The sequence below is a fragment of the Scyliorhinus torazame genome, chromosome 5 (assembly GCF_047496885.1).
Source record: "Scyliorhinus torazame isolate Kashiwa2021f chromosome 5, sScyTor2.1, whole genome shotgun sequence".
Taxonomy (NCBI): domain Eukaryota; kingdom Metazoa; phylum Chordata; class Chondrichthyes; order Carcharhiniformes; family Scyliorhinidae; genus Scyliorhinus; species Scyliorhinus torazame.
Genome location: NC_092711.1, coordinates 124,498,897 through 124,512,092, shown reverse-complemented (window position 1 = coordinate 124,512,092; position 13,196 = coordinate 124,498,897). Strand labels below are relative to the sequence as shown.

The window sequence follows — 13,196 nt, the reverse complement described above, 5'->3', positions numbered from 1 at the left end:
CTTCCCAGTCATTACGGTCAATGCTTATTACATAAATGGGGAGTGAGCAGGAGTGGAGTAAATTCAGAGACAGGCAAGGCAGCACCCACTTATTAGCCTTGACCAGAACACCAGCTTTTTCAGCATTGTTTCTCCAGAGTTATTAAACCACTCGAAGGAAGGAAGCACAGGTTCAGGTGCTGATGGAGATCCTGGTGCATCCTCAGTCACCAATAGTAATTATATATAAAGTCGAGGTCTGAAATATGTGAAGGTATGATCGATAAGTTTGCACATGGAAAATATTGGTGTGGTAACTAGCAAGGAAAAAAGCCTTAAATTACAGGATGATACAGATGAGTGGGTCATATGGGCAGAACAATGGCAAATGGATTTACGTAGGAAAAGTGGCAGCTCTTGTACAGTCATAGAGATATGGTATGCCGAGTGACATCTGTTCTGGATCATTCCAGAAAACATTGAACATTCAATATCACGAGCAAGAGGGAAGAAGATAGAGGAATTACTGATTCTGGGATTGAACCCAGCAAGAGTTGCATCTTCTGGGGAGGGGAGAGGAGGACCCATTGGGGGAAAAAAACTGAAATTCTGCATTCTTCCACAGGAGAGCAGCATTTAATCATTTTGAACAATGGAGAGTAGCAGAATACCCATTGGCAATAATTTGTTTGATTATTTTTATCAATTGGTAACCAAGTTATTTTGTATTTACTGTTTGTGGTGTCAATGGTGCGGCTATTACCCAACATTCCCTGCGGCTGTCAATGTGCCCCATTCACAGGAGCCCAATGCGCAGACGCATTGCTGGGTGTATCGAGCATGCGCAGTGTCACTTTGCTCGGAGGTCTGGGCGTGTGGGAGCGGCTGTTTCCAGTGCTGAGGCGGAGGGAGGAACGGAGCCGGGAGTCGGGGTGGGGAGGGAGTGAAGGCTACAGAAACACTCCCTGCTGGTCACAAGGTCGGAATAAGACCCTGCAAGTCCCGTGTTTTGCAGCTGTGGAGCTTTTATCCGGTGTCAGGCCCAGTTCCACGGCCGCCATCTTTGTTTAGCGGAGCTGAGGGGCCACCTTGGTGACGTAACAGATGCGGTGCTTCAGGATCCCGGTGACTCTCGAAGTTATTGTTGGACAATCAGCGAACCAGCCTGAGCCTGTGGCCGCTCTCACCATTTGAAACCGTCATAGTGCCCGGGTGATTGACGGTGGCTCCGACCAATAGGAAGAGGAGGGGCGGTTTTTGAGGACCAACAGCTGGTCCTCCAACCAATCGGAGTGAAAGGGGCGGGACCAGCTGTGATTGAAGCATGCGCAGTGAATCAGATGGGTCTTTGCAACAACCAACAATGGGTTTCAGGGTCTTCAGTAGACGTTAAATGAATTCAAATTTAACCTTCTGTCTTGGTGAGAGTCGTGTCTGGGAAATCATTAGGATAGTTAAAAACGATTTTGCGGACTTTGGGAAATCATTAGGACAGTAAAGAAGATTTTAATGTAATTTTCTTTGGTGGATATAAAAATATTGAAAATGGGGTAAAGGTTATTTGGCTGACAATCACAGTCCTGTAAGGTAACGAGTCTTTTTGCTTCCCAATTGGCCGAGTAAGGCAGTGTGTCGCAAGGATGGATGTGTTGACCGATTAATGGCTGGAGGATGGGGGCAGGTTATGTGATCAAACCTCCAGATATACGTTTAATCAAAGTTGGCGAGGAGAGAATGTTATGAATTTCTATCCTAAACTGACGGTGAGGTTTCTGTAAATTTACAGGATACTGGACATGGAGGTTTAACAGACGGGAAAAGCAAACCAAATGTCACATCGCGATCTGACAGTCACTCGATTCACCAGAACCTGAATATCAGCAGCCTCTGAGTGTGGAAGGTAAAAGGTTTGTCTGTTCTGTCTGTGAGGGAAGATTTCAGGTCTCAGTGTGACTGGAAAAGCCCCGAGATTCACAAACCCTGGTTCGACCAAACCTGGAGAACTGTGTTCAGTTCCGGGCAACAAACCTGAGGAAGGAGAGAATGGCCTCGAAGGGAGTGTAGCACAGATTTACCTGAGTGATATCTGAACCCCCCCGGGGTTAAATTACAAAACTAGATTGCACAAAAGAGTCAGAGACATGATGGTACAGAGAATGGCATTCGGCCCATTGAATCCATGCTAGCTCTCTGGAGCAATCCAGTCAGTCCTATTCTCCTGCTCTATCCTTGTATCCTCGCAGGTTTTTTTCCCTCAAATGTCTATCCAATTTCCTTTTGAAATCAAATGATTCATTGTCTATTTTCAAACTCCCTCATAGGCAGCAAGTATCAGGTCAATGCCACTCGCTGTGTAAAAATATATCTCACATCACCTCATATCTCCTGTATCTTTTACATACAAACTAGGAACAGGATACTCGGCCCCTCGAGCCTGCTCAGCATTCAAAAAGATTGCGGCTGATCTCATTCTAACCTTAACTCCACATCCTGCCTACCCCGATAACCTTTCACCCCCTTGCTCATCAAGAATCTATCCAGCTCTGCCTTAAAAATATTCAAGGTCCCTGCTTCCGCTGCCTTTTAAGGACATGAGTTCCAAAGTCTTACAGCCCTCAAGATTCCCGACTGCTTGGACGATCAGTGAATGGAAACAGAGTTTCTTTGTCCACCTGACGGAAACCTGGCATAATCTTGTGTACCTGAATCAAATCTCCCCTCAACCTCCTTTGCTGGAACCATTCTGGTAAATCGCCTCTGCACCTTCTCAAGAACCTTTCCATTCTTCCTGAAGAGTGGTGACCAGAGCTTTATAAAGATTCATAGAATAGAATTAGAACCATAGAATTCCTACAGTGCAGAAGGAGGCCATTTGGCCCATCGAGTCTGCACCGATTCTCTGAAGGGGCACCCTGCCTAGGCCCACACCCCTGTCCCTGTAACCCCATAGCCCCACCCAACCTGCACATCCCTGGACACTACCGGGCAATTTATCAAGACGTTTTTTACCTAACTTTCCCTTCTTTGTACTGTTGGAGGAAACCTGAGCACCGGGTGGAAACCCACGCAGACACGGGGAGAAAGTGCAAACTCCACACACACAGTCACCAAGGCCGGAATTGAACCTGGGTCCCTGGCGCTGTGAGGTAGCAGTGCTAACCACCGTGCCACCAAAAGCAGAGTGTCAGTATCAATATTTCTATTTATGAAGCTCAAGGTCGAATATGCTTTGCCAACTACTCTCTTAATATGTCTTGTGGATATACAAAATCCCTCTTCGCCTCTTTCTCTCTCCTCCAAAAGAGGCCAATTGGGTTTTTATAACAATCCAGCAGTTTTCATGGTCACTTTTTCCCAGTGCCGGCCCCACAAGTGAGCAGATTCATTCAGCTCAATTTCACAACCTGCCTTTGTGTTTTTGTGGGTTCTCTCTCACTCCCTATTTTCTGTTTTTAAATCAGTTTCACAGGGTGTTCGAAGGGGAGGCTTCAAAGTCCAGAAACTCAAACCAAGCATCATATCAGGATCTGACAGAGACGTCAATTTATCACATCCTGAATATCATCGGAATATCATTGAACATGGAAGGAAAAAGCATTGTTCACAGTGGGGAGAAACCGTATATTATTTGTGTGTGTGGACGAGGATTCGCTCGATCATCAGGCCTCACAAGCCACAAATGCAGTCACACTGAGGAGAAACCGTGGAATTGTGCGGACTGTGGGAAAGGATTCACTTCCCCATCCCAGCTGGAAACTCATCGACGTAGTCACACTGGGGAGAGACCATTCACCTGCTCCAAGTGTGGGAAGGGATTCACTCAGTCATCCGACCTGCTTATCCACCAGCGAATTCACACTGGGGAGAGACCGTTTAGGTGCTCTTACTGTGGGACTGGGTTCAGAAAATCATCTCACCTCACTGCACATCAGCGAATTCACACTGGGGAGAGGCCATTTGCCTGCGCCAAGTGTGGCAAGGGATTCACTCAGTTATCTGCTCTGCAGAAGCACCAGAGAATTCACACTGGGGAGAGACCATTCACCTGCTCAGAGTGTGGCAAAGGATTCACTCAGTCATCCCTACTCCTGAGACACCAGCTAGTTCACACTGGGGAGAGACCGTTTCAATGTCCACACTGCGGGAAGCGCTTTATAGGTTCTGGGGATCTGATACGCCATCAACGTGTTCACACTGATGAGAGACCGTTTAGGTGCTCTCACTGCGGGACTGGGTTCAGACGATCATCTCACCTCACTGTACATCAGCGAATTCACACTGGGGAGAGACCGTTCACCTGCTCCGAGTGTAGGAAGGGGTTCACTGAGTCATCCAACCTGCTGAGTCACCAGCGAATTCACACTGGGGAGAGGCCATTCACCTGCTCCAAGTGTGGGAAGGGATTCACTGAGTCATCCGCACTGCGGAAGCACCAGCGAGTTCACACTGGGGAGAGACCGTTCACCTGCTCCGAGTGTGGGAAGGGATTCACTAAGTCATCCCACCTGCTCAGTCACCAGCGAATTCACACTGGGGAGAGACCGTTCATCTGCTCCAAGTGTGGGAAGGGATTCACCACTTCATCCCACCTCCTGAGACACCAACGAGGCCACAAGTAACCACAGTGATTGGATTTTGCTGTTAACTCACATTCAGGACTGAACCATGTTCATTTGGGTCTCTTTCTGCTGATGACAAACTCCAGCCCATTTACAGGGGCTAATATTCTGGCTAAAAGTCAAATAAATTAGATTTGTGTGAAATACGCAGTGTTGAAACTTTTTTTTAAAAAAATAATATTTTATTGAAAATTTTTGGTCAACCAACACAGTACATTGTGCATCCTTTACACAACATTGTAACAATACAGATAATAATGACCTTTTTAAATTTAAACAAAAACAACAACAAATAAATAAATATTAAATAACAAAAAATAAAAACTAGCCCTAATTGGCAACTGCCTTGTCTCAGGCCACCCCCCCCCCATCCCCCCCCCATCCCTCTCTCCCCCCCCCCCCCCCCCCCAAGTCCTGGGCCGCTGCTGCTGCCTTCTTTGTTCTCCCCTATCTATCTTTCCGCAAGATATTCGACGAACGGTTGCCACCGCCTAGTAAACCCTTGAGCCGACCCCCTTAGGACGAACTTAATCCGCTCTAACTTTATGAACCCCGCCATATCATTTATCCAGGTCTCCACCCCCGGGGGCTTGGCTTCTTTCCACATTAGCAATATTCTGCGCCGGGCTACTAGGGACGCAAAGGCCAAAACATCGGCCTCTTTCGCCTCCTGCACTCCCGGCTCTTGTGCAACCCCAAATATAGCCAACCCCCAGCTTGGTTCGACCCGGACTCCTACTACTTTTGAAAGCACCTTTGTCACCCCCATCCAAAACCCCTGTAGTGCCGGGCATGACCAAAACATATGGGTATGATTCGCTGGGCTTCTCGAGCACCTCGCACACCTATCCTCCACCCCAAAAAATTTACTGAGCCGTGTTCCAGTCATATGTGCCCTGTGTAATACCTTAAACTGAATCAGGCTTAGCCTGGCGCACGAGGACGACGGGTTTACCCTGTTTAGGGCATCTGCCCACATCCCCTCCTCAATCTCCTCCCCTAGCTCTTCTTCCCATTTCCCTTTTAGTTCGTCCATCATAGTCTCCCCTTCGTCTCTCATTTCCCTATATATATCCGACACCTTACCGTCCCCCACCCATTTCTTTGAGATGACTCTGTCCTGCACCTCTTGTGTCGGGAGCTGCGGGAATTCCCTCACCTGTTGCCTCGCAAAAGCCCTCAATTGCATGTACCTGAATGCATTCCCTTGGGGCAACCCATATTTCTCGGTCAGCGCTCCCAGACTCGCAAACTTCCCATCCACAAATAGATCTTTCAATTGCGTTATACCTGCTCTTTGCCACATTCCATATCCCCCATCCATTCCCCCCGGGGCAAACCTATGGTTGTTTCTTATCGGGGACCCCCCCAGTGCTCCGGTCTTTCCCCTATGTCGTCTCCACTGTCCCCAAATCTTCAGTGTAGCTACCACCACCGGACTCGTGGTATAGTTCCTTGGTGAGAACGGCAATGGGGCTGTCACCATAGCCTGCAGGCTGGTCCCCCTACAGGACGCCCTCTCTAATCTCTTCCACGCCGCTCCTTCCTCCTCTCCCATCCACTTACTCACCATTGAAATATTAGCGGCCCAATAATACTCACTTAGGCTCGGTAGTGCCAGCCCCCCCCTATCCCTACTACGCTGTAAGAATCCCTTCCTCACTCTCGGAGTCTTCCCGGCCCAAACAAAACCCATGATACTCTTTTCTATCCTTTTGAAAAAAGCCTTCGTGATCACCACCGGGAGACACTGAAACACAAAGAGGAATCTCGGGAGGACCACCATCTTAACCGCCTGCACCCTCCCTGCCATTGACAATGCTACCATATCCCATCTCTTGAAATCTTCCTCCATCTGTTCCACCAACCGCGTCAAATTTAGCCTGTGCAATGTGCCCCAATTCTTAGCTATCTGGATCCCCAGGTAACGAAAGTCTCTTGTTACCTTCCTCAACGGTAGGTCTTCTATTTCTCTACTCTGCTCCCCTGGATGCACCACAAACAGCTCACTCTTCCCCATGTTCAATTTATACCCTGAAAAATCCCCAAACTCCCCAAGTATCCGCATTATTTCTGGCATCCCCTCCGCTGGATCCGCCACATATAGTAGCAGATCATCCGCATATAAAGATACCCGGTGTTCTTCTCCTCCCCTAAGTATTCCCCTCCATCCCTTGGAACCTCTCAGCGCTATCGCCAGGGGCTCAATCGCCAGTGCAAACAGTAATGGGGACAGAGGACATCCCTGCCTTGTCCCTCTATGGAGCCGAAAATATGCCGATCCCCGTCCATTCGTGACCACACTCGCCACTGGGGCCCTATACAACAGCTGCACCCATCTAACATACCCCTCTCCGAACCCAAATCTCCTCAACACCTCCCACAGATAATCCCACTCCACTCTATCAAATGCTTTCTCGGCATCCATCGCCACTACTATCTCCGTTTCACCCTCTGGTGGGGCCATCATCATTACCCCTAACAACCTCCGTATGTTCGTGTTCAGCTGTCTCCCCTTCACAAACCCAGTTTGGTCCTCATGAACCACCCCCGGGACACATTCCTCTATTCTCATTGCCATTACCTTGGCCAAGACCTTGGCATCTACATTGAGGAGGGAGATTGGTCTGTAGGACCCGCATTGTAGCGGATCCTTTTCCTTCTTTAAAATAAGTGATATCGTTGCTTCTGACATAGTCGGGGGCAGTTGTCCCCTTTCCTTTGCCTCGTTAAAGGTCCTCGTCAGTAGCGGGGCGAGCAAGTCCAAATATTTTCTGTAAAATTCAACTGGGAATCCGTCCGGTCCCGGGGCCTTTCCCGTCTGCATGTTCCTAATTCCTTTCACCACTTCTTCTACCGTGATCTGTGCTCCCAATCCCATCCTTTCCTGCTCTTCCACCGTGGGAATTTCCAGCCGATCCAAAAACTCCATCATTCTCTCCGTCACATCCGGGGGTTGAGCTTCATACAATTTTTTATAAAATGTCTTAAACACTTCATTCACTCTCTCCGCTCCCCGCTCCGTCTCTCCATCTTCGTCTCTCACCCCCCCTATTTCCCTCGCTGCTCCCCTTTTCCTCAATTGGTGTGCCAGCAATCTGCTCGCCTTCTCTCCATATTCATACTGTACACCCTGCGCCTTCCTCCATTGTGCCTCTGCAGTGCCTGTGGTCAGCAAGTCAAATTCCACATGCAGCCTTTGCCTTTCCCTATACAGTCCCTCCTCCGGTGCTTCCGCATACTGTCTGTCCACCCTCAAAAGTTCTTGCAACAACCGCTCCCGTTCCTTACTCTCCTGCTTCCCTTTATGTGTCCTTATTGATATCAGCTCCCCCCTAACCACCGCCTTCAACGCCTCCCAGACCACTCCCACCTGAACCTCCCCATTGTCATTGAGTTCCAAGTACTTTTCAATGCATCCCCTCACCCTTAAGCACACCCCCTCATCCGCCATTAGTCCCATGTCCATTCTCCAGGGTGGACGCCCTCTTGTTTCCTCCCCTATCTCCAAGTCTACCCAGTGTGGGGCATGATCCGAAATGGCTATAGCCGTATATTCCGTTCCCCTCACCCTCGGGATCAATGCCCTACCCAACACAAAAAAGTCTATGCGTGAATAGACTTTATGGACATAGGAGAAAAACGAGAACTCCTTACTCCTAGGTCTACTGAATCTCCACGGGTCCACCCCTCCCATCTGCTCCATAAAATCCTTAAGCACCTTGGCTGCTGCCGGCCTCCTACCAGTCCTGGACTTCGACCTATCCAGCCTTGGTTCCAACACCGTGTTAAAGTCTCCCCCCATTATCAGCTTTCCGGTCTCTAGGTCTGGGATGCGTCCTAGCATTCGCCTCATAAAATTGGCATCGTCCCAATTCGGGGCATACACGTTTACCAACACCACCATCTCTCCCTGTAATTTGCCACTCACCATCACGTATCTGCCCCCGTTATCCGCCACTATAGTCTTTGCCTCGAACATTACCCGCTTCCCCACTAATATAGCCACCCCCCTGTTTTTCGCATCCAGCCCCGAATGGAACACCTGCCCTACCCATCCTTTGCGCAACCTAACCTGATCTATCAGTTTCAGGTGCGTTTCCTGTAACATGACCACATCTGCTTTAAGTTTCTTAAGGTGTGCGAGTACTCGTGCCCTCTTTATCGGCCCGTTAAGCCCCCTCACGTTCCACGTGATCAGCCGAGTTGGGGGGCTTCCCACCCCCCCCCCCCCCCCTTGCCGGTTAGCCATCATCTTTTTCCAGCTTCTCGCCCAGTTCCCACGCAGCTGTATTTCTCCCAGACGGTGCCCCCCCGCCCATCCTTTCCCGTACCTACTCCCCCCTTTCCCCAGCAGCAGCAACCCAGTAATTCCCCCCTCCCCCCCCCCCCCCCCACCCCGCTAGACCCCCCGCTAGCGTAATTACTCCCCCCATGTTGCTCCCAGAAGTCAGCAAACTCTGGCTGACCTCGGCTTCCCCCCGTGATCACGGCTCGCCCCGTGCGGCGCCCCCTCCTTCCTGCTTCTCTATTCCCGCCATAATTATCATAGCGCGGGAACCAAGCCCGCGCCTCTCCCTCGGCCCCGCCTCCCATGGCCAACGCCCCATCTCCTCTCCCTCCCCACCTCCCCCCATCACCACCTGTGGGAGAAAGAAAAGTTACCATACCGCAGGATTAATCATACAATCCCTCTTCGCCCCCCCCCCCCCACTCGTCCCACCACTTTGTCCAAACGTTCATTTTCGTAGTCCAATCATTCCAATTTTTCTTCTACAATAAAAGTCCACGCTTCATCCGCCGTCTCAAAGTAGTGGTGCCTCCCTTGATATGTGACCCACAGTCTTGCCGGTTGCAGCATTCCAAACTTTATCTTTTTTTTGTGAAGTACCGCTTTGGCCCGATTAAAGCTCGCCCTCCTTCTCGCCACCTCCGCACTCCAATCTTGATAGACGCGGATCACCGCGTTCTCCCATTTACTACACCGAGTTTTCTTCGCCCATCTAAGGACCATTTCTCTATCCTTAAAACGGAGAAATCTCACCACTATGGCTCTGGGAGCTTCTCCTGCTCTCGATCCTCGCACCATAACTCGGTATGCCCCCTCCACCTCCAACGGACCCGTCGGGGCCTCCACTCCCATTAACGAGTGCAGCATCGTGCTCACATATGCCCCGACGTCCGCCCCCTCCACACCTTCAGGAAGGCCAAGAATCCTCAAGTTGTTCCTCCTTGCGTTATTTTCCAGTGCCTCCAACCTCTCCACAGATCGTTTCTGGTGTGCCTCCTGTATCTCCGACTTCACCACCAGGCCCTGTATATCGTTTTCATTCTCTGCTGCTTTCGCCTTCACGACCCGAAGCTCCTGCTCCTGGGTCTTTTGTTCCTCTTTCAGCCCTTCAATCGCCTGTAATATCGGGGCCAACAACTCTTTCTTCATTTCCTTTTTTATCTCCTCCACGCAGCGTTTCAAAAACTCTTGTTGTTCAGGGCCCCATATGAAACTGCCACCTTCCGACGCCATCTTGGTTTCTGCTTGCCTTCCTTGCCGTTGTTCCAAAGGATCCGCTGCAATCCGGCCACTTTCCTCTCCTTTTTCCATCCGTGTCCAGGGGGAACACCCTTCTGGTTTACCGCACGGTGTTTTCAGCCGTTAAAATTGCCGTTGGGGCTCCTATCAAGAGCCCAAAAGTCCGTTTCACAGGGAGCTGCCGAAACGTGCGACTCAGCTGGTCATCGCCGCACCCGGAAGTCGTGTTGAAACTTTTTAATATCTCTGACGCAAGTTAGTTCCTTTTGAAGTACTCTTGCTCTCCCCTGTCTCTTCCATCCTCCCCTCCAACACGACGTGTGAGGAGCTTGTGGAGCTTCTTTGTGACTGAGATTGAGTAAATACGATCAGCTGCCTCTGCTGCTTCCCTCCCTACCACGAGCCCACCGGACCAAACTGTCTCTAAATTTCATCCTTTCCTGAGCCCTGAACCCACATATTTCTCTAGTTTCTCTCCCATCTCCCCTCATGCCCTCTCAGAGCTCATCTTGTCCATGAGATCCAGCTCCTGCTCCATCGACCCTATTCCCACTGAGCTACTGATCAGCCAACTACGCTGTGTCCACGGACATTGTCACCATTTCTTTCTCCAGGTACTGTCCCTCTGTCCTTCAAATCTGCCATCATCACCCCCTCCTCAATATAACAGGTCCTTGACCCTGCCATCCTTACAAATTACTGCCCCATCCCTCTCCTCTCAAAACTATTAGATCATGTCACCTCCCAAATCCTTGCCCATTTTTCCCAGAACTTCCATGTTTGAATCCCTTCAATCAGGTCTCCGCCCTGTCACAGTGAAATACAAGAGACAAACAGTAATCTTACCCGGAGAGAAGACAGACAATCCGGGAGCTTGGATGCAAGAGCGGCACAGTGGGTAGCACTGTTCATTCACAGCACCAGGGTTCGATTCCTGGCTTGGGTCACTGTGCGGAGTCTGCAAGTTCTCCCCGTGTCTGCGTGTGTTTCCTCTGGGTGCTCCGGTTTCCTCCCACAATCCAAAGATGTGCAGGTTAGGTGCACATTGACTATGCTAAATTGCCCTTGGTGTCCAAAAAAGCTAGGTGGGGTTACTGGGTTATGGGGATAGGGTGGAGGTGTGGGCTTAAGTAGGATGCTCTTTCCGAGGGCCGGTGCAGACCCGATGGGCTGAATGGCCTCACTGCACTGTAAATTCGATAATTCTATGAGGTGAGATTGTCCTTTCTGAGCTCCAGTCAGGGGATGTTAAACACTCAGGTGGGAACTTGCTGCCCAGATCCATCCCGATCTACATCCCTAAGGTCTTTTTCAAAGCACTAGACAAACTAATCATGGTGTTCATATGGTGGGGGGGGGGGAAATGCTAGGATCCCAAAGAAGGTCCTAAAAAAACAAAATCCAGAGAGGGGGAGGGGGGGGGGGCTAGCCCTCCCAAACATACAATTTTACCACTGGGCGACGACGGTGAACAGATAAGCGGATGAATCAAGGAGCCAGAAGCCGAGTGGGTGCGCTCGGAAGAGGCCTCCTGCAAGGGGAACTCCCTCCGGGCCCTCGCCACGGCAGCACTCCCAACCCACCCAAAAAACACTACAGCAGCCCGGTGGTGATAGCCACCCTCCAGTCCTGAAACCAACTACAGCAGCAATTTGGCCTGACCAAAATGTCGGACAAAGCTCCCATCTGCAACAACCATAGGTTTGCACCAGCGCTGACTAACGCCACCTTTAAAAAGTGGGGACAGGACGGAGGGACACTGACAGTCAGGGACCTATACACAGACGGCAGGGTCGCAACAATGGACAAACTGACAGAGAAATTCCAGCTAGCCAGGGGGAGCGAGGTAAGGTACCTGCAACTCAAAAACTTCCTACGAAAGGAGACAAGGACGTATCCACAACCGCCACGACAGACGTTACTGGACGCAAGCATCCTAGATAAAGGGAACTGTAGCGACATGTATGACCGACTGGTAGAAAGGGCCGACACCGTATTGGACGCAACAAGAAAGAAATGGGAGGAGGACTTGGGGATTGAAATAGGGTGGGGACTCTGGAGCGAAGCACTGCATGGGGTCAACTCCACCACCACGTGCGCAAGGCTCAGCCTGACGCAACTAAAAGTGGTACATAGAGCCCACTTAACAAGAACTCGTACGAATAGGTTTTTCCCGGAGGTGGAGGATAGATGTGAACGGTGCTTAGGAGGCCCGGCCAACCACGGCCACATGTTCTGGTCTTGCCCCAGACTTGCGGGGTGCTACCTCCTTCAAGAAGACCACCATAAAAGAACAAGGTAGCCTGCCTCAACGACTAACGTCTGTTATCATGAAATGCTTTGAGAGGCTAGTCATGAGACGGATCACTGCCAGCATCCCAGACGGTCTCGATCCACTGCAGTTTGCCTATCACCGCAACTGGTCCACAGCAGATGCTATCTCACTGGCTTTGCAATCAACACTCGAACACCTCGACAACAAGGATAACTATGTAAGACTGCTGTTCATTGACTACAGCTCCGCCTTCAACACCATTATCCCAACAAGACTAATAACCAAACTCCGCAATCTTGGACTTGACCCCTCCCTGTGCAGCTGGATCCTCGACTTCCTCACCAACAGACCGCAATCTGTCAGGATAGGCAACAGCACCTCCTCCACAATAGTCCTCAACACTGGGGCCCCGCAAGGATGTGTACTCAGTCCTCTACTGTACTCCCTAAACACACATGATTGTGTGGCAATATTTAAATCAAACTCAATCTATAAGTTTGCGGATGATACGACTGTGGTGGGCCGTATCTCAAACAACGATGAATCAGACTACAGGAGGGAGATAAATCAGTTGGTTGCATGGTGTACCGAAAACAATCTCCCTCTAAATGTTGGAAAGACCAAGGAACTGATCATCGACCTCAGGAAGCATAGCACGACACGCACTCCCGTCTGCATCAATGGCTCTGAAGTGGAGATGGTCGATAGCTTTAAGTTCCTGGGGTCACCATCACCAACAGTCTGTCCTGGACCACTCACGTTGATGCAACAGTCAAGAAAGCCCAACAACGTC

At 50.2% G+C, this 13,196-nt stretch overlaps 1 protein-coding gene across 4 annotated transcripts; it reads left to right on the top strand.

Annotated features, from left to right (window-relative positions):
- The first annotated feature begins 821 nt into the window (after nucleotides 1-821).
- LOC140419688 (uncharacterized) lies at nucleotides 822-4,742 on the top strand. Of its 4 annotated transcripts, none has more exons than XM_072503614.1 (3): nucleotides 822-958; nucleotides 1,766-1,879; nucleotides 3,441-4,742. In XM_072503614.1, the coding sequence occupies exon 3, from the start codon at nucleotides 3,561-3,563 to the stop codon at nucleotides 4,596-4,598; it is 1,038 nt and encodes a 345-aa protein (XP_072359715.1). In that variant the 5' UTR covers nucleotides 822-958; nucleotides 1,766-1,879; nucleotides 3,441-3,560; the 3' UTR covers nucleotides 4,599-4,742. The 4 variants fall into 4 exon arrangements, with proteins under 4 accessions (XP_072359715.1, XP_072359717.1, XP_072359716.1 ...); XM_072503616.1 differs by having other exon boundaries at nucleotides 1,766-1,886; XM_072503615.1 differs by having other exon boundaries at nucleotides 867-1,400; nucleotides 1,766-1,886.
- The last annotated feature ends 8,454 nt before the right edge of the window (nucleotides 4,743-13,196 follow it).